This window comes from Chrysoperla carnea, chromosome X, assembly GCF_905475395.1.
Source record: "Chrysoperla carnea chromosome X, inChrCarn1.1, whole genome shotgun sequence".
Classification (NCBI taxonomy): Eukaryota; Metazoa; Arthropoda; class Insecta; order Neuroptera; family Chrysopidae; genus Chrysoperla; species Chrysoperla carnea.
In genome coordinates, this window is record NC_058342.1 from 10,257,292 (window position 1) to 10,285,121 (window position 27,830).

The following is a 27,830-nucleotide window of genomic DNA, read 5'->3' on the forward strand; positions in this document are numbered from 1 at the left end:
GAGACAGATTATTCAAATGGGCAAGGATTTTGATTTGGTTATATTAAATGGTAGATGTAAGGGCGACAAACTAGGGGAATACACTTGTGTTTCTGAGAATGGGAAAAGTGCAATAGATTTAGTAATAATTAAAGTAAATAGCTCATTATTACATAAATATCATTATTACGGATAATATTGAGAATACCAAACATTTTGCCGTAGAAATCACTGTTAACATGCAAAAAGATAAAAAGGGAGAACAAGATGAAAGTTGGCATTTTTGGGAATTATATAAATGGAATGATTTAAAACAAAATGAATTTGAAAATAACATTGGAAGCAAAGAATGTAATCTGTTTGTGTATGGTATAGAAAACGAGATAGCAAAAATAGAAGTAAATACAGCCTATAATGTTTTAGAAATGTTATATAAATGGGCAGGAAAGTCTATGCGAATAAAGAGAAAAATAGTGAATACACAGAAACTCAAAAACAGTTGGTTTGGCAGGGAATGTAAGTACTCAAAGTACCTGGCAAGAACAGCATTGAGAAAATTTAGAAGGAGTCAATAGGCCTATTCATCATGGCATAAGCACAAGTGCAGAGTTTATTTGTTCGTACTGACAGCAATAAGTAGAACTAAGATAGAAGATATTTGTTATTCATTTTATCACATTGGTTATAAATCATTTAGTACGAAACAAATGTGAATCGTTTTTTTTAAATGAAAAGCCCTATTGAATGTGGATATGCAAAATAGTTTTATAGAAATTGGTAGAAAGAATGAAAAATAAAACAAACTTTACTAGAGAAAATATTAAAGCAGAGGAATGGATAGAGCATTACGAAAAAATATATTCAAAGAAACCGGATGAGATTGTAATTATTGAAAATAATAATAGAATATGCATGCATAATTGCGCAATTATGACAGTACAAATAATTACAACAACATTTTGGACAATAATGTAGAAGAATCTGAAGTAGAATACGCGATCCATAAACTGAAAAATAATAAAGCCCAAGGATTCGATGGATTTTATAAAAAATTCAACTAGACATGAAAATCTTAGTATAATTAAACTCTTAACCAACTTGTTTAACATAATAATGGAAAATAAAACCATTCCAGAGGCATGGAAAGTTGGAATAATATGCAATGTGTATAAAAAAAGGGTATTTAGCAAAATATTTTTGAAAATTATAGGCGATAGACTGCAAATGTGGGCTGAAAAAAATAGCCTTATAAATGAATACCAAGAGGGATTTAGATTAGGTTATGGTACACTGGATATCATAATTATGGTGATTAAGGAATTAATTAACACAACACTAGCTAAGAAAAGACGAAAATTGTACACATGCTTTGTTGATCTGGAAAAACGTTTGATTCTATCGATAGATGTTATGGGAAAAATTGGAGAGATCAGGTATATCGAGTAACATGCTGAATATAATTAAAGCTTTCTATGATGACTACAAGTTTTGCATTAAAATGGATACAAACAAAGTGTCAGAAAGAAGAGCTACCAGTAGAGGATTGAGACAAGGATGCCATTCTTTTTTCGCTCTTCATAAATGATTTTCCTGAACAAATTAAAATGTCGGTGTTCTTTTATATACGGATGACATGGTGTTGATTTCTCAAGCAGGGATCGGATTGCAAAGAGCATTAATCCAGTTACAAGAATATTGCAAGAATAATAAGTTGATAGTTAACAAAGATAAAACTAAAATTTTAATATGCAGATATGGATTTAAACTTGGTTCGCGAGATGTGTGGAAATACGATGGAACTGAGATAGAAAATGTTAATAGCTTTAACTATCTAGGGGTATGTTTTAATTGGAACGGGAAGTGGGACAAGCATTTTGAGAGTGTTAAGAAAAAAAGCTGACAGGGACGCTCGAGTCATACTAAAATTTATGTATGCAAATCAATGGATAACCGCAGACATCATTTTACGAATGTTTAATGTGCTAATTGAGCCAATTCTACTTTACGGGTGTCAAGTATGTTGAGTTGATAGAAAATTTGAAGAAATTTGTAAAGTGAAGCACAAATTTTCTAAGCAGGTGCTTGGAGTCAGTTATGGTACAGCAAATAATGGGACACTATTAGAACTAGGGCAAGTGCCTATTGATTGTAATGTCTATAATAATATCGGCAACCATTACATAAAGTTAGTAAATAACAATAGTAAAGTGTTACAGTGGGAATGTGCTCAAAGTAAAAACACAGAAAGTGATTTAAGTTGGGGAAGTAAAGTAATACACATATTTAGAGATCTAAACGTTAGTGACGACTGACGAGATGCGGGTAAAATGATGCAGTATATAGAAGAGAAAGCATCTTTGAACTTCTACAGCGGGCTCATTATGACACTGGCGCAAAATACATACAATTTATAGAATTGGAATGGAGAAGTGAATTGGCTACATTTAGATTAGGAAATTGGAGGTACATCAACAAAAAAAGACTTGTGTGGCAACAGAATCTGTATGATCTGTGAGCAACAAGTCGGAACAGAAGTACACTTAATTTCAGAATTTGTAGGGCAAAGTACCTACAAAAAGATATAGATTGGGCAAAATTACACTTTTGGGAAAAATTAGACTATATAGCAATCGCAAAATTTTTAAAAAAAGTAATGCAGAAGAGGAGGAGAAAAATATAGGAATAATTGATTATAGTGAATTTATATTTATTTCATTGTTTTATTATATCATTAGAAACAATTTAATTGAGTTTGTATTATTTTTAAGTAAAATTGTATTATTGATAATTCCTTGTGAGTTTGATTAAGCAGACTAATAACGTTCAACGTTATGAAACCTTGTATAAGAGTCTTTTCATGGTCTTGTCCGTGAATATTTTCCTAAGAGAGATTGAACCATTCATTCCTTTATTTTAATTTTAATGGCGCATTTCGGAACCATAAAAAGTGGCTTTTCGTTCCCAAACTGCATGCAAACAGATAAATTAGGGATATGACAATTCTTTAGCATGAAGATCCTCCAGTAAAATTGCCCGGACTTTCAGATACTGTAGTTACGCCACTGGTCGAATGTATTTCTTAACTATACTTGTTAAATGTGCAAAAACTTTTTTTCATAATTTATTCTAGGCCTTATTGGAATAGTTGCAAAATTTGACTGGTATGAGCCAGCATGGAATTCCACAAAAGATCTAGAATTTATAACAACTTTCCGTAAAATCATGGTAAACAAATTTCATAAAAACTGCAATGTTATCAATTTTATTTTTAAAAAATATGACCCATTTCAGCATGGAATTTTTTTGGATCCAATTTTTTCTGAACATGGTGATTATCCAGAAATTTTCAAAGAAACAGTGGCCAGAAAAAGTAAAAAACAAGGATTTCACAAATCACGATTAATCTTATTTACAAAAGATGAAGTTAAATATATACAAAATACATCGGACTTTCTTGGTTTGAATTATTACAGCCCTCAAAGAATTTATAAAAATTTGAAGGATGCAAATAATACTTTGATAGGAGGAGCAAGATTTAGTATTAAAATACCATCATTTTATGATGATTTAAATTATTATATGGCTCCACCTGATCCAAATTGGGTAGCTACCGAAAATCCATATATCGCGGTAAGTATTAAAAAGATTTTTTTTAGTAAGACAAAGTTGTCTGCTAAATTTTGTATATATATTTATTTACAGAACTACCCAGAAGGTTTAAAGAAAAGTTTGTTGTATGTGAAAAATACATACAATAATCCAAAAGTTTTTATTATGGAAAATGGATGTGGAACATTTCGAAATACTGTAGACAACTACGAATGTGTGGAATATTTTAAGGTGAACAGTTTTAAAATTAAAATTCCATTTTTGACTTTTATCGGAATTTTAATCGGAATTTTAAGACGGAAATTTTTTTTCTAAGAAATATAAGCGAGAGTTGTCGTGGGTCGCTCGGTTGGAACTATGTTCCTATCGTATCTTCGTATATTATACATGTAGCGCTTACTGTTTTACTCAGATTTGCTTTGATTTTTTGCTTGTTTAAATCACTGACTATGCACATGTTCAAGTTTTTAAGAGCATTTTGTGCTTATTTCTTTTGTCTATTTTTTAAAATATTCAGTGTGACTAGGAGTCGATTTGCTAAAAAAAAAAAACACAATTCCAAAAAATTGAAAAATATACATAAAAAACAAGATAAAAAGTATTTGAAAATACAAACTATTACTAATTAACTATAAATTTTAGTTTTGTTAGATAAATTGTAGATGGTTTTTTTTATTTTTTCTCTCACTTTTTCTCATACTATTTGCGTTTGTGTACATTGGTAATTTTAGGTTTAAATTTTTTTCATGTTTTCTCTCAATATACTGTTTGCATATCTGTGTTGAAAATTTAAATGTTTTAATTTAGGAAGTCAAATACTTGTTTTATTGTTTAAAGAATTAAAAATTAAAGCTACTTTAACTCTATACCTTATAAGTTAATTGTAATATTAGTTTAAAAGAGACATACTTCTGATTAAGTAGTCAACTCATTATGTGCGTACATAACCTTTATTTGGCTAGATCAAGATACTTATTATGACATAACTTCTTATTATTATGTATTAACTTCTTCTGATAACTCACAACTCATTTTTTTGAATGAAAAATAAATAAATTAAATTTTGGACAAAAAATATGATAAATTGACAGATTGTTAATTATTTTCAAAATATTCTCAAAATTCATGGCAAGCTGAATCTATTTATAAATTTTATTAGTTTAGGTATTAGGTAACATCGTCGGATTTTGGGATCGTTTTAAATTGTAGCACATTTTTTGTTTTTACCTCCCAACCAGCAAACATATTAAAACGTGCAATGAGGAACGACGTGGTTCCAAAAATTTTTATACTAAAATTATTTTGTTTTTTCAAACAAAATTTAAAACAAACATTTTTTTCGAAAAACCTTTTTTTGAGAAATGACACATTGAATTTTCGAACTTGAAAAGAAACAAAAAAGTTTTTAGAATCATATCTAAAACGAGTTTTAAGTCAAATTTTTTTTTTAAATTTTAAGACAAAATCAAGAAATATACAACCCCAAATTATGGTTGGCATTGAATTAGAATCAACAAACCTACTTTTCACAACTACCTACAAATTTTCAACCTTATACATGTCATAGTAAACTTACTCAATAAGCTAACCCATTTTATCGCCGCTTAGATTCTGCTTGCAAAGTTTCAACTCGATAGAATCACGGGAAAAGGGTTATAAATCGATACAGAAGTTTTTTCGACAGACAAGTAGACGAGAAGACACTAGGAGTGAAAAAAGGGAGTAAAAAAATTAAAGCCTTGCATTTCGTCAGAGATAAATTTTCTGGGACATAATCACGGAAGCTTTTTGAATCACATGTTTCAGGGGCATTTAGATGCACTTTATGATGCTGTGGTAAATGAAGGTTGTAATGTTCACACATATGGAATTTGGAGTCTTATGGACGGTTTCGAATGGGTTATGGGTTATCTGAATCATTATGGATTATTTTATACGAATTTTACAGATGACAAACGATCTACTGAACCAAAAGCATCTGCTTACTTTTTTAGAGAAGTTTTGGATAATTTACATGTAAACAAAATTATTCTTAACAGTAATTTCGAAATCTGATAAAATTAATTTTTTCATAGGTTACAAAACAGCCGTATATTGTTCCTGATGAAGTAAAAAGCAGCTCTTCAAAATTAGAAACTAAATGTAATATTTTCCATTTGTTATTCTTTATATATTTAATATTAATAAAATTTTGGTAAGGTAATCAGTAATAAAATGTAATCAGTAATTTTATTCATCAAAAAAGTTCGTTAAAGACTCTGTAGAAGTCAATCCTAGTGTCCCATTTATTTAAAGCCTAATGAATTCCGTACACTATTTGTCTCGGGTAGTGTTATGTTTAGGTTAACACCATCCACAAGGTACTCACCATCTAAAAATATTTGAGACGCTGAATGAAACAGCGAATATATAGTATCATAATGGACCTTGTGCCCTAAGTGTCCTTGTGAACAGTCAACATAATTAATTTAACCTAACCTTAACTAACCAAGTGTAAAAGGCTATTTAGTCAAAATTTAAAACAATCATCTTTTCAAAAAGTAAAAGATCTTTTCTAACAGTTTTTGATATATGTGGAGTCAAAATTCAAACATAGACTCATTTATATAGCATTATTTCTCTTGAGACGAATATCACACTAAATGTATGGTTCCGTGGCGTGAATTACCCAAAACTAGAGGTTCGAAAATCAAAATTTTAATCTGTAAATTTTGTTTAAAATCTAGTGTATGAGACTTGACATTTTTTCACTTACTTTATTGCAGTGGGTATTTTTTGATAAGGTACATTTTTTCCCATTTGGTACATTATTGACGGGCTAATAATTGTTTTTTTAATTGCCTAAAAAAGTGCATCACAAAAAATGCATTTTTTAATGCACAAACGAGGTAAATTATCTCCCGATAATCTGCAATGCTCATAAAGTAAATAAATACCTTCTAGAACCTAATGAAAACAAGTGAAAACAAACAATTGACTGAGTTAATTGTTGAAATACCATGTATAGTCAGTGTTGATTTCTTTATCACCTAACACATACAAACATGTGACACATACATAACTGATAATTAAGAATAGTACATATTATAAAATTTCCGCCTAATTGGCGCTCTCACGGGTAAACAGTGATGTTTACGAAAAAATGTTTCAAACAAAAGTTGTTTAATTTTTGATAAGGAACCTTTTTTACATTTAAACTTTTGTTCTATCTCTAACGGTTTACAAGATGGGCCCTACGGACCCAAGACCCAATTGACCTATGATGCTCATTTACGAACTTGACCTCACTTTTTACGTCCTGAGTACGCTGTAAAAATTTCAGCTCGATATCTTTTTTCGTTTTTGAGTTATCGTGTCCACAGACGGACGGGCGGACGGACATCCGGAAATGGACTAATTAGGTGATTTTATGAACACCTATGACAAAATTTTTTTCCTAGCGTCATTATTTTTAAGCGTAACAAACTTGGGACTAAACTTAATATACTATGTATATTTCATATATACATGGTATAAAAACCGTATTTCGATCCATTTGACATTAGAAATTTTCGCGGTTTAGACGTTTTTTGTGTTAAACCTCGCCTATGATGATTGCGTAGCTGTACCTTCATGATTTGGTGAAGAAACATCCCCGTAGAAACGATCAGTTGAAGTATCATATTAATCTTTTTTAGTAATACTCATTGCATTCAAAAATTTACCATATTCTTTATCAGTTTCACTATTGAATAGTTTTATCCAAAAATATCTATATCATATATTATAGGCTAGTGTAATTAGATTTTGAAGGCAGTAAATTATTAACAGGTATCGACTAGGTGGAATTGTTAATGTGGGTTGTAAGTAACATAGTAAAAATCAGTTAAACTCGAAACTCTTAGAAATAGTGAAATCTCCTATCGAAAAATATTATGCAGAAAAATTTCAAATAATAAAAAATTAAAAAACGTTTGTACGGTACTTTTTCAAAAAGTACTCAAATATCATGAGAAAATCATTTTTCATGGAACTTGATGAAAGTGTTTCTTTTTCATTAATAAATAGACATTAATTTTTATGACAAAATTTTTTTTGAGATTTTTCAAATTTTCCAAAAAAATGCTCACTTTTTAACAAAAAACTCTCTTGATATACAAGGTATATTAAGTTTAGTCCCAAGTTTGTAACGCTTTAAAATATTCATGCTACCAACAAAATTTTGGTACAGGTATTCATAAAATCACTTCTGTCATCTCGATAACTCAAATACGAAAAAATATATCAAGTTGTAATTTTTACAGCGTGCTCAGTTTGTAAAAAGGGAGGTCAAAGTTTGTAAAAAGGGAGGTCAAATTCGTAAATGAGCAACATAGGTTAAATGGGTGTTGGGGATGGTTCCTACGGATCCTTCTAGTAAACCGTTAGAGATAGAACAAAAGTTTAAATGTAAGAAATGTTCCTTATAAAAAACAACTTTTGTTTGAAACATTTTTTCGAAACCATCACTCTTTACCCGTGAGGGAACAAATTATATTCGAATATTGTATAGTATATAATATATGGGAATATCAGTCATGTTTGTGTGACATGTATGTCTTGCTGGCTACCTCTCTTTACTTATATGACGTGAAAAAACAATAAATTCCGTAATCAACACTGTCTACTCATGCTATTTCAACATCTTATTTAGTCAATTGTTTGTTTTCACTTTTATTTACATATTTTATTTACAGAATTCTTTTAATATAAACGGAGCTTGATCATTTCCGGTTTACATACTGATGAATTATATTGAAATTCGCCTGAAATATATAGATTACAATGAAAATTATCTAGGCACAAATTTAAAAATAGATATTTTCAATTTTGATGATAAATTTATATTATTACTTGACGATATAAGACGAAAAGTAAGAATAAAATTTTTCGATATCTGGCTTAATTTTCAAAATATCGAAAATTGAAAATTTTGTTTAATTATTTAGCTTTCGATATTTCGAAAACCAAGACACATATCGAAAATTTTTATTTTTATTTTTCGTCTACATTCATGAAGTTATAACAAAATTCATCATCAAAGTTGAAAATAAGATAAAAATAATTTCAACCTTAAATCTACCCTGCTCTTACATCCCTTATATGGGGACGGCGACACTTAGTTTTTTTCTTTTCTAATTCATTGCTAATATGTTTACTTTCTATTAAAAAGTTTTTTTTTAATTTGTTTTCATTCATTCCAAATGAAAATTATCAAAAACTTCCAAAATATGTCGTTTTTTTGAGATTTCTCCATAAGAGCCAATGTATTTTATATCGATTTTTAATGACTTTTTTCTTAAAAATTTGCACGGTTACCTAAGCTGAAATTTTAACCACATATTCTTTGAGTAAAAGACTACCTATAAACAAATTTTGAGCCTTTAAATCAAACATTGTTGTCATGCTCATACATCCTTAAAGGCATAGGAAACGCAATAAGTGCATTATTGTTATGTTCGGGACGTGTTGTCTGAGCAACTGTTCTTTATTGAATAATTATTATTACAAAAACAAGTAATATTTACTAGGTAAATAACAAATAGATAATGCTAGAATAATTATATAATACTTAACACAACATCTTCCTTTTTTAATTAACCTTTTTTTTTTGACTCTTCATGAAATTTGAAAATCTAATGAAATTCCAAATTCCTCTTTTTTATTTATTCATTCACTTAATCTATTTTACAAATTAATTAATTCATTCATTCATTCACTTAATCTATTTACTTAATCTATTTTTAATATTAACACAACAATTACTTTCAAAAGATTATACAAAACTTTTGGTTGTTTGTTTGTTTGCTTGTTAAATTCAAAATTAAAACTTTTTTTTTTTTTTTTTTTTTTTTTTTTTTTTAAATAAAAATTTCAATTCAATAATCAATTGAATTAATAAATGGTGCTATTTTCGAAATATTAATACAACAATTATTTTCAAAATATTACAAAACAAAATAAAATAAATTCTTTCTTTTCTTTCCTTCTTTTTTTTTTACAAACAACAAGAAATTGTAATAATAAATAACAAAACAAATAATTTATTCGCGATAGGTTAATGGTTTCGAGGTTTCACGGCCTCTCATGGTGTGATATGGCACTATATAGCTATTTGTTGTGTGATCATCAGTGGACAATTGATACTCATTATCACTTGGCAAGTTAAACTCATTACCACTCGCTCTTAGATGATATGAATTTCGGCGTAATATATTATTGTTTTCATTCAAAATTGCATACGATCTTTTGTCTATTTGTTTAACAATTTTAGCAGGTTTCCATTCTTTATTATATTTATACAACACATTATCATTTAAATTAAAATCGGGTCTACATTTAGTTCTCTTATCGTAATATTTTTTAGTTTTAAATTTTCTATCAAGTAAATATTTTTTATAACCTGTTACAATTTTAGGTTTTAGTTTTTCATGTGTAACGGGTAGTTTAGTTCGGATAAGTCTGCTTTGCAATAATTGAGCTGGGGTCCAGTTGCTACCCAATACCGGAGTAGTTCTGTATAATAACAACGCATACTTTATGTCGTCATTGTTTATGCTACATTTTTTTAAGATATTTTTTGCAATTTTAACGCCCATTTCGTCCATGCCATTTGATTGCGGATATCTGGGGCTAGAGTGCACGAAATCAAAATTCCAGTTTCGAGCAAATTCTTTACATTCCACAGAAGAGAACGGATTATTATCAGCAACCACTATTTTCGGAATGCCAAAATGTGAAAATATTGATTTTAGTTTTTTAAATATATTTTCGGATGTACCTGCTTTTAAAGGCATTAACTCTAACCATTTAGAAAAGTAATCATAAGCTACTAAGTACAGCTTGTTTTTAAAATCCAATATGTCTATACCCACTTTAAAGAATGGAATATTGGGAATTTCGTGTGGTATTAATGGTTCTTTAATACATATTGTTATTTTTAAATCTTTCGCAAGATTGACATTTAGAGACAAATTTTTCAATGTCGCTAGAAATACGTGGCCAATAAACATGTTGTCTTGCTAGCCTTTTTGTTTTATCTATCCCAAGATGGCCTTCGTGAAGTTTATTTAATATGTCAGGTCTAAGTTTTTTAGGAACCAATAATCTACAATAGAAATAAGAAAATCCGCTTTTTACCACAATTGCATTCTATAAACAATTTATTTTTTTCATCTGATAATTGAATATCAGTGTTTATCTCAACAATATGAACTAATTCATTATTTACAAAATCGTCGTCTTCATCATATTTTATTGGACTGAATCGCGAAAGCACATCAGCCACATGCATATTTTTTCCGGGTATATTGTTAGGCCCAGGACAGCGTTATCCTTAAAATAGTGGTTCTAATACACTAAATCAATCATATTTTTAAGTATTACTTAATTATTAAACAAAGTTTTGTTTAATATTATTATTAATTTTTTATATTTATTTAAACTGACATAAATTTAATAATTTTGCTGACGAGCCAAATATTTTAAAATAATACGTCACGATAGCCAATATTTTGGCCCACAATTAACTACATAAAAAGGCAATGTAAAATTATTAAAAGTATGCAGTAAATATTTAACCTTGATGATCAAGCTAAATTGTAATCAACAAAATATTTATCAAATACAACAGTATTATTAAGTGAAATTAAATATTCGTTTTAAGAGTAATCAAAAGTGTTGGTTATTTTTCTACAAGGATTTTCCTGATTAACCCTTCACAATAAACAATCAGGTGGTGGCAGCATCTTCCCTGGACCATACCAAAATCAGTAACATAACATTGGTGTGCAGCGGTGGAATTCAACACGATTGGAGAATTGGCAAGTGTACAATTTAGACTTCAAGCGGTTCACTTTTGTGATTTGGTTGAATAACGAACCTACAGGTTAGTAAGAATTTTTTTTTACAATATTTTAATTGATCTCAAGTGTTAAATAGTACTGTATCACTCCCCAAATTTCCCGTAACCCCTTTTATTTTCATAATTTTATGTTCCTCAACACCCCAGCACGTATAACTCGTAGTACTACAAGACGACTTAATTTAACAGACACAAACATGCCAGGCGGTGAAAATTCTACAGAAAATAAAAGTACTCTATTTGAACAACCTTCAGTTCAATTTTTAATATCTTTTTTATACCTCTTTATACCTCTTTAATATCACCCTTCAATGGTGATCGGGATGAATATAGTCATTTTATCTCAAACGCTAAAAATGCAATACAGTTGGCTAGTGAAATGCAAAAGCCCCTTTTATTCGCGTATATTTTATCAAAAATTTCACCAGAAGTCAAAGTAAGACTTAATACTAGTGAAATTTCGGATTTTATAGAACTAGAAAAAAGTTTACAAATCCTATTCCAAGGCCATACACACATTTCTCAATTATTGGAGGATCTTGAAACTTCTAGGCAAAAACCGAACGAAGATATAACCACATATTTTGTAAGGCTTGAAAAGTTAACGAATCGATGTCTGATGGCTATTCAGATATCGACTTCCGATGCCACAGAAATAAATGGTAAAAAGGCCTTTATAAAAGAAATAGGACTGAGACGATTTGTATTTCATAGCAATGCAGAGATATCTCGTGTCTTAAGATTAAAGGACTTTAAATCCATTAACGAGGCTTACTCGATTGCAGTATCGGAGGAAAAATTCGTTAACATGCAACGCCAACAAAGATTCAATCACCCTAACTCAAACCGTAATCACAGCCAACACTCAAAGAATTTTATACAACATCAAAACCCCAATCAAAATCGAAATTATCAATCAAACAGCCCCCAGAATAATCGGAATTTTAAGCCCCAATATAATCAAAACCCTTCACGAGGATCAAATCAAAACCATGACCCCCAAAGAAACAAACCCCCTTATAAAAATCAAACAAAAATATGCCAATTTTGTGGGAATGCTGGTCATTTGGTACACGAATGTCGAAAAAAAATGTACGACGACGCTATGAAACAAAACCAAAACCCCCGTATAAATCATTTAAACTCCAATCTGTCCTCGATAAACGTCGTATCGCCAAATTTTTCAAGACGTCAAACTTCCTTTAGACTACTCAGATCAAAACTTTACGATTGATTTTAATTCCCCAAACTCTGAAAAAAAATTTTTGACTTTTCTAATTGATACCGGAGCTTCTATAAGCATTGTTAAACATACTCATTTGGATACACGAAATACCTTTGTTGACCCTAAACACATGACTAACGTCACTGGTCTAGGTACAACTTATTCAATTCCAACAATGGGCAAAACAGAAATAAAGCTGGAAAAGAGTAAAGCACAATTCAAAGCCTTATTCTTTATGATCGACGGAAGTTTATTAACGTCATTTCCATATGACGGAATCATCGGTCATGATATCCTATCCAAAATGGAAGCCATTATTAATTATCAAGATAGGACACTAAAACTAAATATTGAAAAGTTACAAGTACAATTAGCGCCCCGACAAAAAGTTCAAATTGATATTAATATTTTAGACCACAAGCTCAATGGCGGCTTTATAAACACAAATACCCCCCTTCCCCCACACTTATCGCTACCAAAAAATATATTAATTTCCCGAGAGACAGATAAGATACCCATAACCAACACAAGCAGAAACCCTGTCAAAATAAATATACCTCTAGACGTAGAATTTATGGAACTAGAAAATCCAGAAGTATTATTACCAATTTATTTTAAACCAAGAGACGAAACTCGACAAAAACTACTTATTGAAAATCTCAGGATGAAACACCTTAAACCCCAAGAAAATGAAAGTCTTATTAAAATTTGTATAGACTTTGACGAAATATTTCACCTCCCAAACGACTCACTATCTCACACGTCATCCTTTGAACATAAAATCAGACTGACTGACGAAACCCCAATGTATACAAAAACGTATAGATACCCAAAGATTCATGAAGAGGAAGTCCAAATACAAATAAAAAAACTGTTAGAGGACGATATAATAGAACCTTCTAATAGTCCTTGGTCATCGAATCTTTGGGTCGTGCCTAAGAAAAAAGACTTCTCTCAAAAGAAAAAATGGCGTCTTGTGGTAGACTATCGGAAGCTTAACGAAGTCACCATATCGGATAAGTTCCCAATACCACGTATTGAAGAAATTTTGGACCAACTTGGACAAAGCCAGTACTTTTCTGTCCTGGATCTGGCATCAGGGTATCATCAAATCCCAATGGCCAAAGAAGACCGAGAAAAGACTGCTTTTACGACCCCTTTAGGCCATTATCATTTTAAGAGACTTCCGTTTGGTTTGAAGAACGGACCAGCTTCTTTCCAAAGGATGATGAATACAGTACTCGCTGGAATTCAAGGTAGACGAGCCTTCGTTTATCTCGATGATATCGTCTGCTATGGAAAAACTCTAGAAGAACACAATCAAAATTTGGTTGAAATTTTCAAGAGACTTCGGAAGCACAATCTGAAACTTCAACCAGACAAATGTGAATTCTTAAAATCACAGGTCTCCTATCTGGGTCACGAAATAAGCAACAAGGGAGTCCAACCGAACTTTGATAAAATAGAAGCAATCAGAAATATCGCAACCCCAAACTCACCAAAAGCTATAAAACAATTCCTTGGATTGGAAATTTCTAAACCACTAAACAAATTATTAAAAAAGGATACAAAATTTAAATGGACCGACGATTGTGAAAAATCTTTTAAAATTCTCAAAACCGTTTTAACTACGAAGCCAATCCTACAATACCCCGACTTTACTAAGCCCTTTATCCTGAGTACAGATGCATCAGGTAATGCAATAGGTTCAATTCTATCCCAAGGTGAATATGGCATTGATCTCCCAATCGCCTACTATTCTCGTACTCTAAACGACGCGGAACGAAACTATTCTACCACAGAGCGAGAGCTTCTTGCTATTGTGGATTCCGTGCGACATTTTAGACCCTATTTACTGGGTCAAGAGTTTTCTATTATTACGGACCACCGTAGCCTTACATGGCTAATGAATTGTAAGGATCCCGCATCAAGGTTAGTCCGTTGGCGCCTCAGACTAATGGAATATACATACACAATTATTTATAAACCTGGTAAAAAGCATACAAATGCGGATGCTTTAAGTAGACCAATTAATATAATCCAAAAGAAAACGTTTACCAATTTCCAAAGATTCCATCAGGAAACCCTTGACATTAAAAACCCCCCTATTAATACATCGCCTCTCGAAAAAATTAACAATCTTGTAATCCCCTATTCATGTGATTTGTCCAATAACAACAATTTCTCGTACTATATAAATGAAAACTGTGCTGTAGAAAAATTAAAATTCCCCAAATTAGGTGACATAACGATCCTCAATTCCAAACAACAAGGACAAAAAATTATCCTCCTATTCATAAAGCAAAATCATACGGACTCTACAAATTATGAACTTTTCAATTGTTTTTCCAAATTAGTCTCTTTGTGCAAAACAAATAAAATCAATACATTGACAATTATTAATATACCCCTATTTTTCTCCAATATAAAGAAAGAAACTTTTAAATCCCTTTTACAATACCTTCTAGGACACCTAGATTACTCCGTGTTACACAATATCAGAATCGAATTAAAAAATCCCGAAAGTATCGAAACCGTGCTCAAGGACTATCATGATAATCCATTAGCAGGGCATCCTGGTTTCGTTCGAATGTACGATAGAATCAGACAGTATTATTACTGGAAGAATATCAAAAAGGATATTGAAAATTACGTTAAACGTTGTCCAGTCTGTCAGAAAAATAAAACAAACTTTAATCCAAACAAATCACCAATGCTGATTACCACAACGGCTTCTGAATTTAATGAACAAATAGCACTAGACATAGTGGGCCCTCTTCCCCTAACTAGAAATGGTAATCGATTTATACTTACCATTCAGGATAGCTTAACTAAATTTATTCAAACTTATGCCCTCCCTGACCATAACGCTGAAACGACAGCCATGCATTTTATTAAATATTGCACGATTTTTGGATTCCCCTCATATATTCTGACCGACCAAGGCACAGAATTCACTTCTAAACTTTTCAAGGAAATTACCAAATTTCTTTCGGTACACCACAAGTTGTCCAGCCCATATAGACCACAGACGAACGGGTCATTAGAACGTATTCACCTCACCCTTAAGGATTACCTGAAATGTTATATAAATAAAAGTCATGATAACTGGGACGAACTACTTTCACTTGCCACATTTTCTTACAATTCCCATCGACACTCTTCAACCGGTGAATTACCCTACAAATTGGTATACGGTATTGAGCCTAACGTACCAACCTCAATATCAAACCCAAAAATAAAACCCAATTATCAGGAACTTACTCGCGATATCACCTCCAAACTAAAGAAAATTAGAGAAACAGCCAAGGAAAACCTAATAAAAGCCAAACATCAGAGTAAAATACATTATGACAAAACTCATCACAATGAAGCTAAATTTTATAACGGACAATTAGTACTACTGTACGACAAATTATCGAAACTACAATATAAAAAACTTAACCCGAATTACAAAGGACCATATAAAATAATACAAGTTCATCCTAATCATACAGCCTCTTTGGAAATAACGAAAAATAAATTCAGGACGTATCACTTTGATTTTTTGAAACCATTTCTTTCAGACACAACGAGACCCTAAATTACAACAATGGTTAAACTCGTGTTCGCTCTTATAATGCTCGCAATCCTTAGTCATTTTCCCGTCTCTACTTCAAGATTATTGACACCCGACAGACCAAGCCACATTACAAAAGTAAACTCAACTTCCGGACTCTTTTATAAATTAATGGGATCTACTCAACTTAGTAATTCCAATTACAAGTTAGTAAATTTCTATAACTTTTCCATTATAGAAGAACAAATGGAGCTTATAGAAAAACATTACGAAAAATCAATGAATCTTTGTCACTTAATTACGTTACAAACCCTGAATCGATTCTTTTGTATTCAAGAATTAAAAATACTTCAGGATCGAATGACTGACACCAAACGAAACATTAGGACGTTAACGCATCATTTTCAAGCGGAAACCCGAGTCAAGCGTGGAATACTGAATGGAGTGTCGTATCCTCTTAAATGGCTTTTCGGTATACCAAATGCGGACGACAACGAGTTTTACGCTAACTCGATCAAAAGCTTGATAAGTGATCAACGACAGACGCACACCCTAATGCAAGAACAGATACACGTAATAGAATCAACTATCAAAGACTTTAATGACACTGTGACAAATTTAAAAACAAACGACGAAACATTGAACAAAAATCTTTTATTATTTAATGAATTTTCAAGGAATATCACGGACTCAGTTAACAGAGACGATATAGAATTATCCGTGATAGACCACATTTGTTTACTTAACCAATTAACTTCTCAACTTACAATAACCGTGGACAGATATCTACTTAGCCTTACTCTTATTCGACACGGTATTATTGACTACAACACAATCAACCCGACGGTACTTTTTAATGAATTACAAAAAATATCCCAAAGTTATAAATTACCACTCCCAATAATCTTGTCCAACATCGAAAGCTACTATGATATAATGACTATAAAATCCTTAATCTTTAACAACCTACTATATGTTCAGTTAGAAATTCCACTGGTCGAAGCTACTGACTACGATTTATACAACATTCTTCCACTTCCCACCCCTCATAAAAATAACTCAAATATATATTCTTATATCCAACCTGAACAACCTTATATTTTAATCTCGAAATCCCGAACCCAATTTTCTTTATTGAGATCATTAGAGCATTGTAAGGAAGTTCTTATTGAATACTGGATCTGCAACCAAATCACTACAATCGGAAGTACAAATCAGGACACTTGCGAAATACAACTATTCTCCAAAACCGTCAACAGAATTCCATCAATATGCCAAGTAAAGACCTTGAACGCTGAAATGGAATTATGGCAGCCAATTAGTCGGAATAAATGGATGTTCATTACTAGTAAACCCACAGCTTTAAATATCGTTTGCAAAAATTATCCTAACACTGAAGAAACTTTACAATCAATAGGAATTTTGCAATTGTCTCCAGACTGTACCGGCTATACGAATGCTTACACGTTAAAAGCAGTTAAGCTTGTAAACGGTACTTCTTCGGAAATAAAAATTCCTGTTACAGACATCACTCTCGACGTTTGCTGTAATCAAAAGATTGAAAACGTAAGTTTAACTGAAATTGAATTAAAACCAATGAAGATTGTTAACATGGATTTATCCGAGTTGGGACGCAACCAGAATCGGTTAAATCAAATGGATGAAATTCTTCAAAATCAGTTAAACAAGCCGTTCATAATTAAGTACGAGAACTGGTACAACACCGTAATAGGACTAGTAGTGCTAATAGTACTAAGCATTCTGTTCTACCAGTTATTTAAGTGGTGCAACAAAGTGAACATCGTCAGACTAATACTGTGCTGTAAAAGCAAAGCCAGAATCCAACCACATAATGGAGTCCAACAGCAAGATCTACAGTTCCAATCAGTAGCGTACACGCCTCCCCAAACTTCATCAGCACGACTATCGGAGGTACTTGACAAAGCCCCCGATACACAACAGGTGCTGAGATTCCACATTTCTAGTTAAGTTAAGTGAAAGTAGAAGAAACATTTAAAAACAAAAAAATAATTAACGTTCAAGGCCAATAATGTTTATAAATAAGTTTTAACAGTTGCAATTTTTTTTTTTTAATTCATAACATTTTTAATAGTAAATTCTAAATTTTTGCATAATTGCAAAATAATAATAATAATAATTTTATAAAATGTATCATATATCATTTCATTACTAGATTTCATTGAACTCACAATGTATTCACTATATGATTCATATTTTTTTGTATTCACTATTTGTATAATTTTATGATTGATTTATCGAAGTTATCCTTTATATTTTTTTTCAATTTCTTTATTTTATAATTTTTCTTCTCTTTAAGGGATAACTTTACTTCTGAGTTAGATGAAAAATAATTTGCAATTATTTTCCCTCTAAAAAAAAAGACGGGAGGTGTGTTAGGCCCAGGACAGCGTTATCCTTAAAATAGTGGTTCTAATACACTAAATCAATCATATTTTTAAGTATTACTTAATTATTAAACAAAGTTTTGTTTAATATTATTATTAATTTTTTTTATTTATTTAAACTGACATAAATTTAATAATTTTGCTGACGAGCCAAATATTTTAAAATAATACGTCACGATAGCCAATATTTTGGCCCACAATTAACTATATAAAAAGGCAATGTAAAATTATTAAAAGTATGCAGTAAATATTTAACCTTGATGATCAAGCTAAATTGTAATCAACAAAATATTTATCAAATACAACAGTATTATTAAGTGAAATTAAATATTCGTTTTAAGAGTAATCAAAAGTGTTGGTTATTTTTCTACAAGGATTTTCCTGATTAATCCTTCACAATAAACAATCAGGTGGTGGCAGCATCTTCCCTGGACCATACCAAAATCAGTAACGTTATCAGTTAGTTTTATTCGATATTTTAGTAACTTTAAGCGCATTCGTTGTAAACGCGGTGAGGGTATTGCCGCTATCGGCTTCTCGAATAAAGTCACTAAGGGCTTATGATCTGTTAAGACTTCTATGTCACGAGCGTAAATAAAATGATGATATTTACGCGTTCCAAATATTAAAGACAATAATTCTCTCTCAATTTGAGCGAAATTTTTTTCTGTATCTGACAGACTTCGTGATGCATAGCTAATGGGTTTATTATGCTGCATCAGACAACATCCTAAACCGATCTGACTCGCGTCACAATGTAACGTGATGGGTAATTTCGAATCAAAATTTTTCAAACTCGAAATTTTTGTTATGACTATTTTAATATCATCAAAAATGTTTTCATGACACGGAAGCCAGCACCATTTAATATTCTTTTTTAAAAATTCACTTAAAGGTGATAAAAGATCAGAAAGATTGGGAACAAATTTTCTTAGATAATTTATCATGCCCAAAAATTTTTTTAAATCTTTTACAGATTTAGGTAAAAGACAATTAAAGTGTTAAAATTGAGTCAACATAGTCTTTTGCTGGACTAATACCTTGATCTGAAAAATTAAGACCGAAATATTTAACTTCTTTCGATTTAAATTGAACTTTATTTTTATTAAATTTAATATTTTTTTCTCTTGCCCTATTAATTACCCGTTGTAAAATTTTATCATGTTCTTCTTCCGTTCGCGCATAAATTAATAAATCATCAAAATATACAATAACATTGTCTATATTTTTAAAATTATTCTCATTACGCTCCTGAAATTTTTCAGGGGCACTAGAAATTCCAAACGGAAGTCTTAGAAATCGATAGAAACCTAGCGGTATCGAAAATGTGCAAAGTTCACTTGATGATTTATCAAGTTTTATATGATAAAACCCATCTTTTAAATCGAGGACAGTGAAGATTTTCGCACCCGACAATTTAGAAACCATTTCATCCACTGTAGGGATTAGTTTATTTTTTCAAATGATAGCCTTATTTACGTCACGGGGGTCTAAACACACTCTTAGCGTATGATCTTTTTTTTTCTTCAACAACAAGATTACTAACCCACGATTTTGGTTCACATTTTGATATAATACCACTTGCTTCTAACTCATTTAATTTTAATTTTAGTTTGTCGTTTAAAGCTAAAGGTACTCTTCTAGGGGGTTTGATTGTAGGTTTTACGCTTGGATCAATTTTAATATTGCAATAACCAGGAAATGAACCTAACCCCGTAAACAAATCAGCATTGTTAGCAATAAAAATTTCCTTATTAGTTAATTTTGTATTTATTTCAACTTTGTTTACAACTCCCTTTTGTATTAATCCCATTGTTACACAATCTAACAAACCTAAAATTGGTTTTATTTTTTTATTACAGGTATCATCGACAACAACAAAATTTATATTATATTTTTTTGATTTTAGTAAACAAGTCAAATTTATTTTGCCCATTGTATTTATTTTACCGCCATTATAAGTTTCTAAATTCAACTTAGTTTGTTTATTTATTTTATTACGATTGTTTTTATCTAGCATTGTGTATGGAATAATGGAAATATCTGCTCCCGTATCTAATTTAAATGTTATATTATTATTATTATTTAATTCTAATTTTTGTGTCCACTGACGTTCACCCAAAAAATTTTTTGTGCCTACCTCGTCAATGATCAATCCACCATCAGAGCTCGTGCAATCTCTAATATGTTTAGTACTACTGCACCCAATTTAAAAATGGTTTCTTCCACCACACTTTCCACAAATTCGTCCATACCCGGGACAACTTGCTATTTTATGCATTTTACCACATTTTTTACACAAATAATTTCCCGAATGACTAGTGTTTTTGGTTTTAGCTTTGTCACCATAATTATTTCTTCCATCTTTTTTCTCCATTTTGTTGTGTATAGCCGCCATGTCCTTTTTATTCTACTTCTTATCGTCAGTTGAGGTTGTTTTTATGCGATCAACAGTTTCTGGAGCATTCATGACACTAGCTTGTTCTCTGCTCAATACTGATGTTCGGCCAATTTCAATAGCTTTAACCAAAGTTAATTTCTTCTCTATCAATAATAATTCTCTAAGACGTACATCTCGCACACCTTGAATGATTCTATCCATTACCATTCTTTCTTCTTCTTTATATTCACAATCCTTAACAAGATTTTTTAATTCTGTGACGAATGATTCAAAAGTTTCACCATCTTTTTAATTTCTACTGTTAAACAGAAAACTACTGAGCACGAGTTTTTTTTGAGGTTGTACATAGTTTTCAAACTTTTGTAAAACGCCATCAAATTTTTCTTTTTCATCTTCATCAAACTCGAATGTGTTATACAGATCTTTACCCTTAGATCCAATAAAATTTAATAAAACTGCTGTTTTTCTTCCACTCGACGTTTTGGTGTCGGAAATATCAGCTGCTTTTATGAAAATTTCTAAATCTCTCCTGAATATTTTCCAATTTTCAGCCAAATTGCCTTCAAATTTTAATTCACTCGGGCGAGAATAGAATTCCATTTTCCCACTTATTATTTATTAATTTAATTTCAATTATTATTTCTTTAAGAAATTTATTAAATTGCATTAAGCACTGTTATTAATTATTAAGTTTTAAGTAATTACTACGTAATTAAACGAGCACGTGGTTGAAAAATCCGACTGCGCCATGTTATGTTCGGGACGTGTTGTCCGAGCAACTGTTCTTTATTGAATAATTATTATTACAAAAACAAGTAATATTTATTAGGTAAATAACAAATAGATAATTCTAGAATAATTATATAATACTTAACACAACAATTATTGATCGTTAAAAAAGGGACCGTCTTCCCTTTTTGTCTCTCAGTGCCTCAGCCTTACACAGCGCTGCTATATTAATATTTTGTATTATTGTGTAAACACGTGCATGCCTGTGTATTTCATAGAGGAAATATAAGACAGACGAAGGCAGCTATACGCGTACTTTTTTTAGGTCTCTCTCTGTAACGATCAACCGTTTGGATGGCCACATTACGGTTCTATCTTCTATATTATTAATTCTATGAGTTGAATAGAATATACCCAACTAGCATGAATGACGCCTATCATATTAAAAACTAATTACTCATAGACTTATATTAATATATTTCATAGATTTTATAAAATTCATATTTATTTAAATTACAGACATTATAAAATTAATTAACTCCAACATATACACATAAGTTTTCATTTACAGAACCTTTTTTGATATTATGGACTGTCACATTTTTCTATGATGTAAATAAATATGCTATTATATTAATATAAAACATATGACATCTATTTAATATAAGTCTATGATTAATTAGTTTTTAATGTCGTGGACGTCATTCATGCTAGTTTGATATATTCTATTCAATAGGGTATTATCGTTAGTCAAAAATAAATCATGAAATTTGAAAAAAGTTAAGTAAAAATATACTTAAATATTCTGATTACACATTTTTCTTTTAATTTTTAAACTGTATATCACGTGACCTAAAACGCGGGTAAGCCCTGCTGTGATTTCATAGCGGTATGAGTCATACACCATCAGTTAATTCAGTGTAGACAGCTGGGTATAATATATACATAGATAATAAGTATTTATATTTATTATAATCAGATGTCTATGAATATATCTGTCAAATTTATTTGTGTTATTTCGTATAGTGATACCCATTTTACATCATCAAATTGGATGCCCGCGTTTTTGACAGTTTAAAAAAGGTTTAAAATTTAATTAAAGTTTTTAGCAAGAAAGCGTGTGTATTTTTCCGAAATAAATTTTTGATGGCTTTTTATTAGCAAAATCAACATTTTGAAGTACTTTTTCAAAAATAGTGGAATACCCTATTGAACGACCTCGCCATTTTTTGTATCATATGTGGTGGTGTCTAGTGTTTAATAATGTAACTAAATTAGTTTTATTAAGAGACACATGGTTTTGTCCTCTCGCCATTGGTATGATGAATCATACTCCATATAATACGTACTATTATTTAAAGCAAATAGGGTTCGGCTGATCTGGAGAATATTCTACAGATCAGCCGAATCCTCCGAAAAAATAATAATTTTTAACCCCCGAACTAAAAAAGAACGGGGTGTTATATGTTTGATCGCTGTCTGTGGCATGGTAGTGCCCAGAAAAACTAAAAAATTGGCGAAAATCTTCAAAATTATTTCAGTTTGGAAAAGGCAGGACATATAAAAATTACTATGGAAATGAATGGATAAATAAACCTGGTCAGTTAATTTCGAAAAGTGACATGGTAAAAATAATTAAGTAATTCAAAACAATAATTAATTCAAAAGAACAAGGTGTCAACTCAAATATTTCAATCATTTATATTATATTTTTTCGGGAGATTATGTTGACCTGAAGAATATATATTCCCCAGATCAACATAATCTTATTTGCCATTAAGAATAGTACGTATTATATGGAGTATGATTCAGCATACCATTGGCGAAAGGACAAAACTTTAGATGATATATTTTAAATAGATGAGCCCAGTGTATACCAAGTATGTATGTTTTGGCCTCACAGAGTAGATTAGCAAAGACAAAAATTAATATTCAAACAGCTGACGGAGAAACACGTAATACCGAAGCATGGTATTCAATGTGCATGATCGTATGACCGGAATCAGCTGCATCAATTATTTGTTTATATTTCACATTCACAACTGCACATAAAAATTTATTTTGTTTTAACGTTCAAACGAGTAATATTGTTAGATAATTTTGTGTTAATTGCATGAAAAAAAAATTTTTAAATGCTAAATTGGTAATTTATACAAAGGATACTGTTTTAATTTTATTTAAAAGTGGTATAATCTTATTTTAAATACGCGCCAGGATATTATGTTGTATATTAAGACATGCGTATTATGACCATGCTTTGGCATTTATTATCCTTGCCAATCTATTTTGAGACGTGGCTCTCACTCTGTTAACAATTCCAGTAGTGAATTTTCAAAAGTATCTATATATATTTTAAGGGGTAATAATATTTCTTGTTCATATGGGCGCGGCCATGTTTTTTCCTATTGCTGACATCTAGTGACAACCAAATAATATATATAATATGGAAACGAACCTTTATAAAAATATTATGGTGTTATGGTATACAAAAAATAATAACCTCACATAGGATCGTTACATACATTTGTAAAAAAAATTATTTTTTGTTATTAAAATTTACAAAATTTAAGTTTTAGCCTTACAAAGGCCTTACATCATTTTGAACATGCTTGCAAATTTTTAGTTCATTTTATTGAGGGCAACATAGAAAATACTTTGTTTAAAAAAATGTCGATAATCTTCATATGACTATAACCACTTAAATAGAATTAAAAGTTTAGATACCACTCGGTAGACCTTTAACATATACACATGGAGGGGTTCTATGTGAACACTTACAAGAATAAAGGTGTAATTCTACGTTTTTTTACAAAATACCAATCTTATGTTTTATACTGATTGTACCAGAATAATGGTCAATTCGACACGGTATGCAAAACTTTTTAAGTCTGTAGCTCCGAAGTCGAGCGTTTCCAGTTACATTATTTATACCAAAATGCTTATTCTGCTATACCTTATTATCCCTTAGATTGTAGATCATTTATTCTGATACGCACGGTAATTGGTTTAAACAATTGAAAACAAACAATTGACTGAGTTAACTGTTGAATACCGTATATATAATGTGTTGAATATCAGTGCTTGCATTATTTTTTCATAAATTAGAAGAGTTTAAAAAACCAACAAAATTATGGCGGCCTTTCGGCCCCTATTTATATGGTTCTCGAAAATTTTATTCGTAGCATCAATATTTTGAAGTGTTACATATATATATGTATATCATATATACAGGGTATAACCAGAGTATTGCAATATGAAACTTCGTGTAAATCATTACAAGTGATAAAAAACCACCGATCGAATTCGCCGTTTTCGAGACAGCACAAACGCTGATATCCAATATAATACCACTTCAAACCATATTTTTGTCTGAAACTTATTATTTTGAGAATTCGTAAACCGTTCTGAAATGTTTGTCAAAAATATTTTTAAAAATAAATAAATAAACCATTTTCTTTATTTTTAGTGAATGATTATTTTTAAATTAATAAATTAATAATTTCCGTAGAAATTTTATTATAATATAATAAATAATTTATAATAAATTTTAGTATAAAAATTTTCTTATCTTTTAAATATTTAGAATCTAAAACAACTAAAAAACTCCATAACCAGCCAATAAATATTTTGTCAAAAAAACACTTTTTCCAAAATTATAACAATAAGTTTTTTATTTTTATTTTTATTTTTATTTTTATTATTTAAACTTTTTTTTAAAATATATTTTTCAGTTCTCTTATCTTGAGATATCAAGTTTAAATTCTCAAGATATTTGAAATTTATAAAATTCTAGAAATTGTACGAAATCTATCGTTTTTATCCATCAAGTTAGAGTATTTGTTTTTGCTAGTCTTAATAAATGGAATTCGAATTATCTTGAAAAAAAGAAATTTCTATGTATGAAATAATTTTTTTCACTGAAATATATAACTTCTCTTAGCTGCCTAATTTCAAACTGGGAAACTTGCAACTATTTTTCTTTTAAAATTTTCTTTATACAAATTAATTTGTTATCTCATAAAAAAATTTATATAATTTTCAGACTAATTTATACACAGCCATTTTGTTTACCTTCATTATCTTTCTTAGAAATCGAAGTTCAAATGATAATTTAAAATTCAGGTTAATATCCTGCTAAAATTCAATTTTCATTTAAAATCAGAGACAGATATTAACGACTTCATCTCTGTTTTATTTCTATACGCTTCTCCAGCTAAAATTACGTCACAGTATTATAATTTCTCCTCACTTCTATAAATTTTATAATTTTGGTTTATCAATTTCAATTCGTACGAGTTTTTAACGTTGAAGGTTAATTTGATGCCAAAAACAATTTTAATTTCCTTATTTTAGGAAATATCGTCTGAAATCGTATACTAAAATAGAATATCTCAGAAACTATTTATTGAACACCAAATTTGTCTACATGAAATAATTTTTGGTATCAAAAAAACATATTTAATGGTTACAAATTTCCCATTTTAGAACACATAATTATATCAAACACATAATTAATACAATATCCATTCGATTATAAATTATTTGAAAACAGGCTCGTTTCCAAAATTTCAATTATTATTTTTTTTTTATTCAATTTTTTTTGGAAGTAAATGAAGTTTAAAAATATCAAAGTTCAATGACTATTAATATAAATGTCACAATAGATCTTTGTCCTGATATCGATTTCAATAAATCTTTCGTTAAAATTTGAAAATGTGCGATAATTAATCAGTCTCGGCAAAATTCCTCATTTAGCATGGTTAATTTTCGCAGCATCTCGTTGTAAACATGCTCTTGAACCTAAAAGTGTAGATTGCCGATGGGTAGCCCAGTAGGATATTGTTCCGTAATTTATGTCAGTTAGTGTACATAAATTACGAACACAACATATTACATAAATTAATGGATCTATTTTTTTATGCGGAGATTAATCGGAGCGCGGAGTAATTTCCTAACGTATTTGTTTGAATATTGATAGGAGTCCTCTTTCTACTTGGGATCTCGTACGGAACTGGTTAAAACAAAAATAGTAACAATAATGGATCCTAGATTCAGTATCACCTTTAAATTATTTGCACGTGGTGTATTTTAAAACAATATGTGAGCGAGCTGAGGTATTTTTATAAAAATGATCTGGTATGTTTTGATTTATTCTAATTATTGGGTTTTAGGGTTACAGTTTGAAAGGTTTTAATTTCACTATGTTATGCATCCTTTTAAACATTTAATATAAATTTATTTAATGTTTCTACATTAAAGTGACTTAGAATTTGTAAATTGTTATTCAGTAAACACTTAATGTGTTGAATTTGTATACTTTATTAAATGCTTGATTTAGAGTTTGTAAATTGTTATTCAGTAAAAACTTAATGTGTTGAATTTGTATTCTTTATTAAATACTCGATTTAGAGTTTGTAAATTGTTATTCAGTAAACACTTAATGTGTTAAATTTGTATACTTTATAAATTTTTGTAATTGATTATGGTTTACATAAAATACCTTTCAAGTTTATAATTATCTTTGATATTATATTTAACTCTTTCCTTTCTTGGATTTTTGTTTTGTAGATGTGTGATTAAAATCCACGCGGTAACATTTCGGAAAGTAAAGTATGAAGCCTTTGCTTTTGGCACTAAACATTCCTTCCAGGTTACGATCATTTAATTCTCTGGACCTCTCCAGAGAATACTTTTCTTAATTATTATTTTTGCTTCATTTGGCAGCGAGCCAAATGGAAGGATGTTTAGTGTTTTGTTAACCGGAATTTACCGTAAACTCATGGATATACCATTTTCGTCGGTTATCAAACTAAATAATTTCTTTTTTTGATCTACACTACATTTTACCTTTCTGTTTCTATCTCAAACCCTTAATATGAATATATGTTATTGCCATTACTTATGATTTTTTAATTTTTTTTTTTTCTTTTTACCTTAAAATTGAGATTTTCTCATTTACCTCTATTTTACCTGGCGTATTTTCTTTCTCTCTTAAAGTTTTTTGTTGAACATTTTATGTA

At 30.2% G+C, this 27,830-nt stretch overlaps 1 protein-coding gene across 1 annotated transcript in view; it reads left to right on the forward strand.

The window, feature by feature from the left end:
* The window catches only part of LOC123302886 (myrosinase 1-like), a 37,430-nt gene extending 19,187 nt beyond the window's left edge, over positions 1-18,243 (forward strand). The window contains exons 5-11 of the mRNA XM_044885980.1: positions 3,110-3,204; positions 3,271-3,609; positions 3,682-3,819; positions 5,395-5,604; positions 5,664-5,730; positions 17,693-17,957; positions 18,084-18,243. Of these exons, the coding sequence (XP_044741915.1) occupies positions 3,110-3,204; positions 3,271-3,609; positions 3,682-3,819; positions 5,395-5,604; positions 5,664-5,730; positions 17,693-17,957; positions 18,084-18,243 (1,274 nt within the window). The remainder of the gene's footprint in view (positions 1-3,109; positions 3,205-3,270; positions 3,610-3,681; positions 3,820-5,394; positions 5,605-5,663; positions 5,731-17,692; positions 17,958-18,083) is intronic.
* The last annotated feature ends 9,587 nt before the right edge of the window (positions 18,244-27,830 follow it).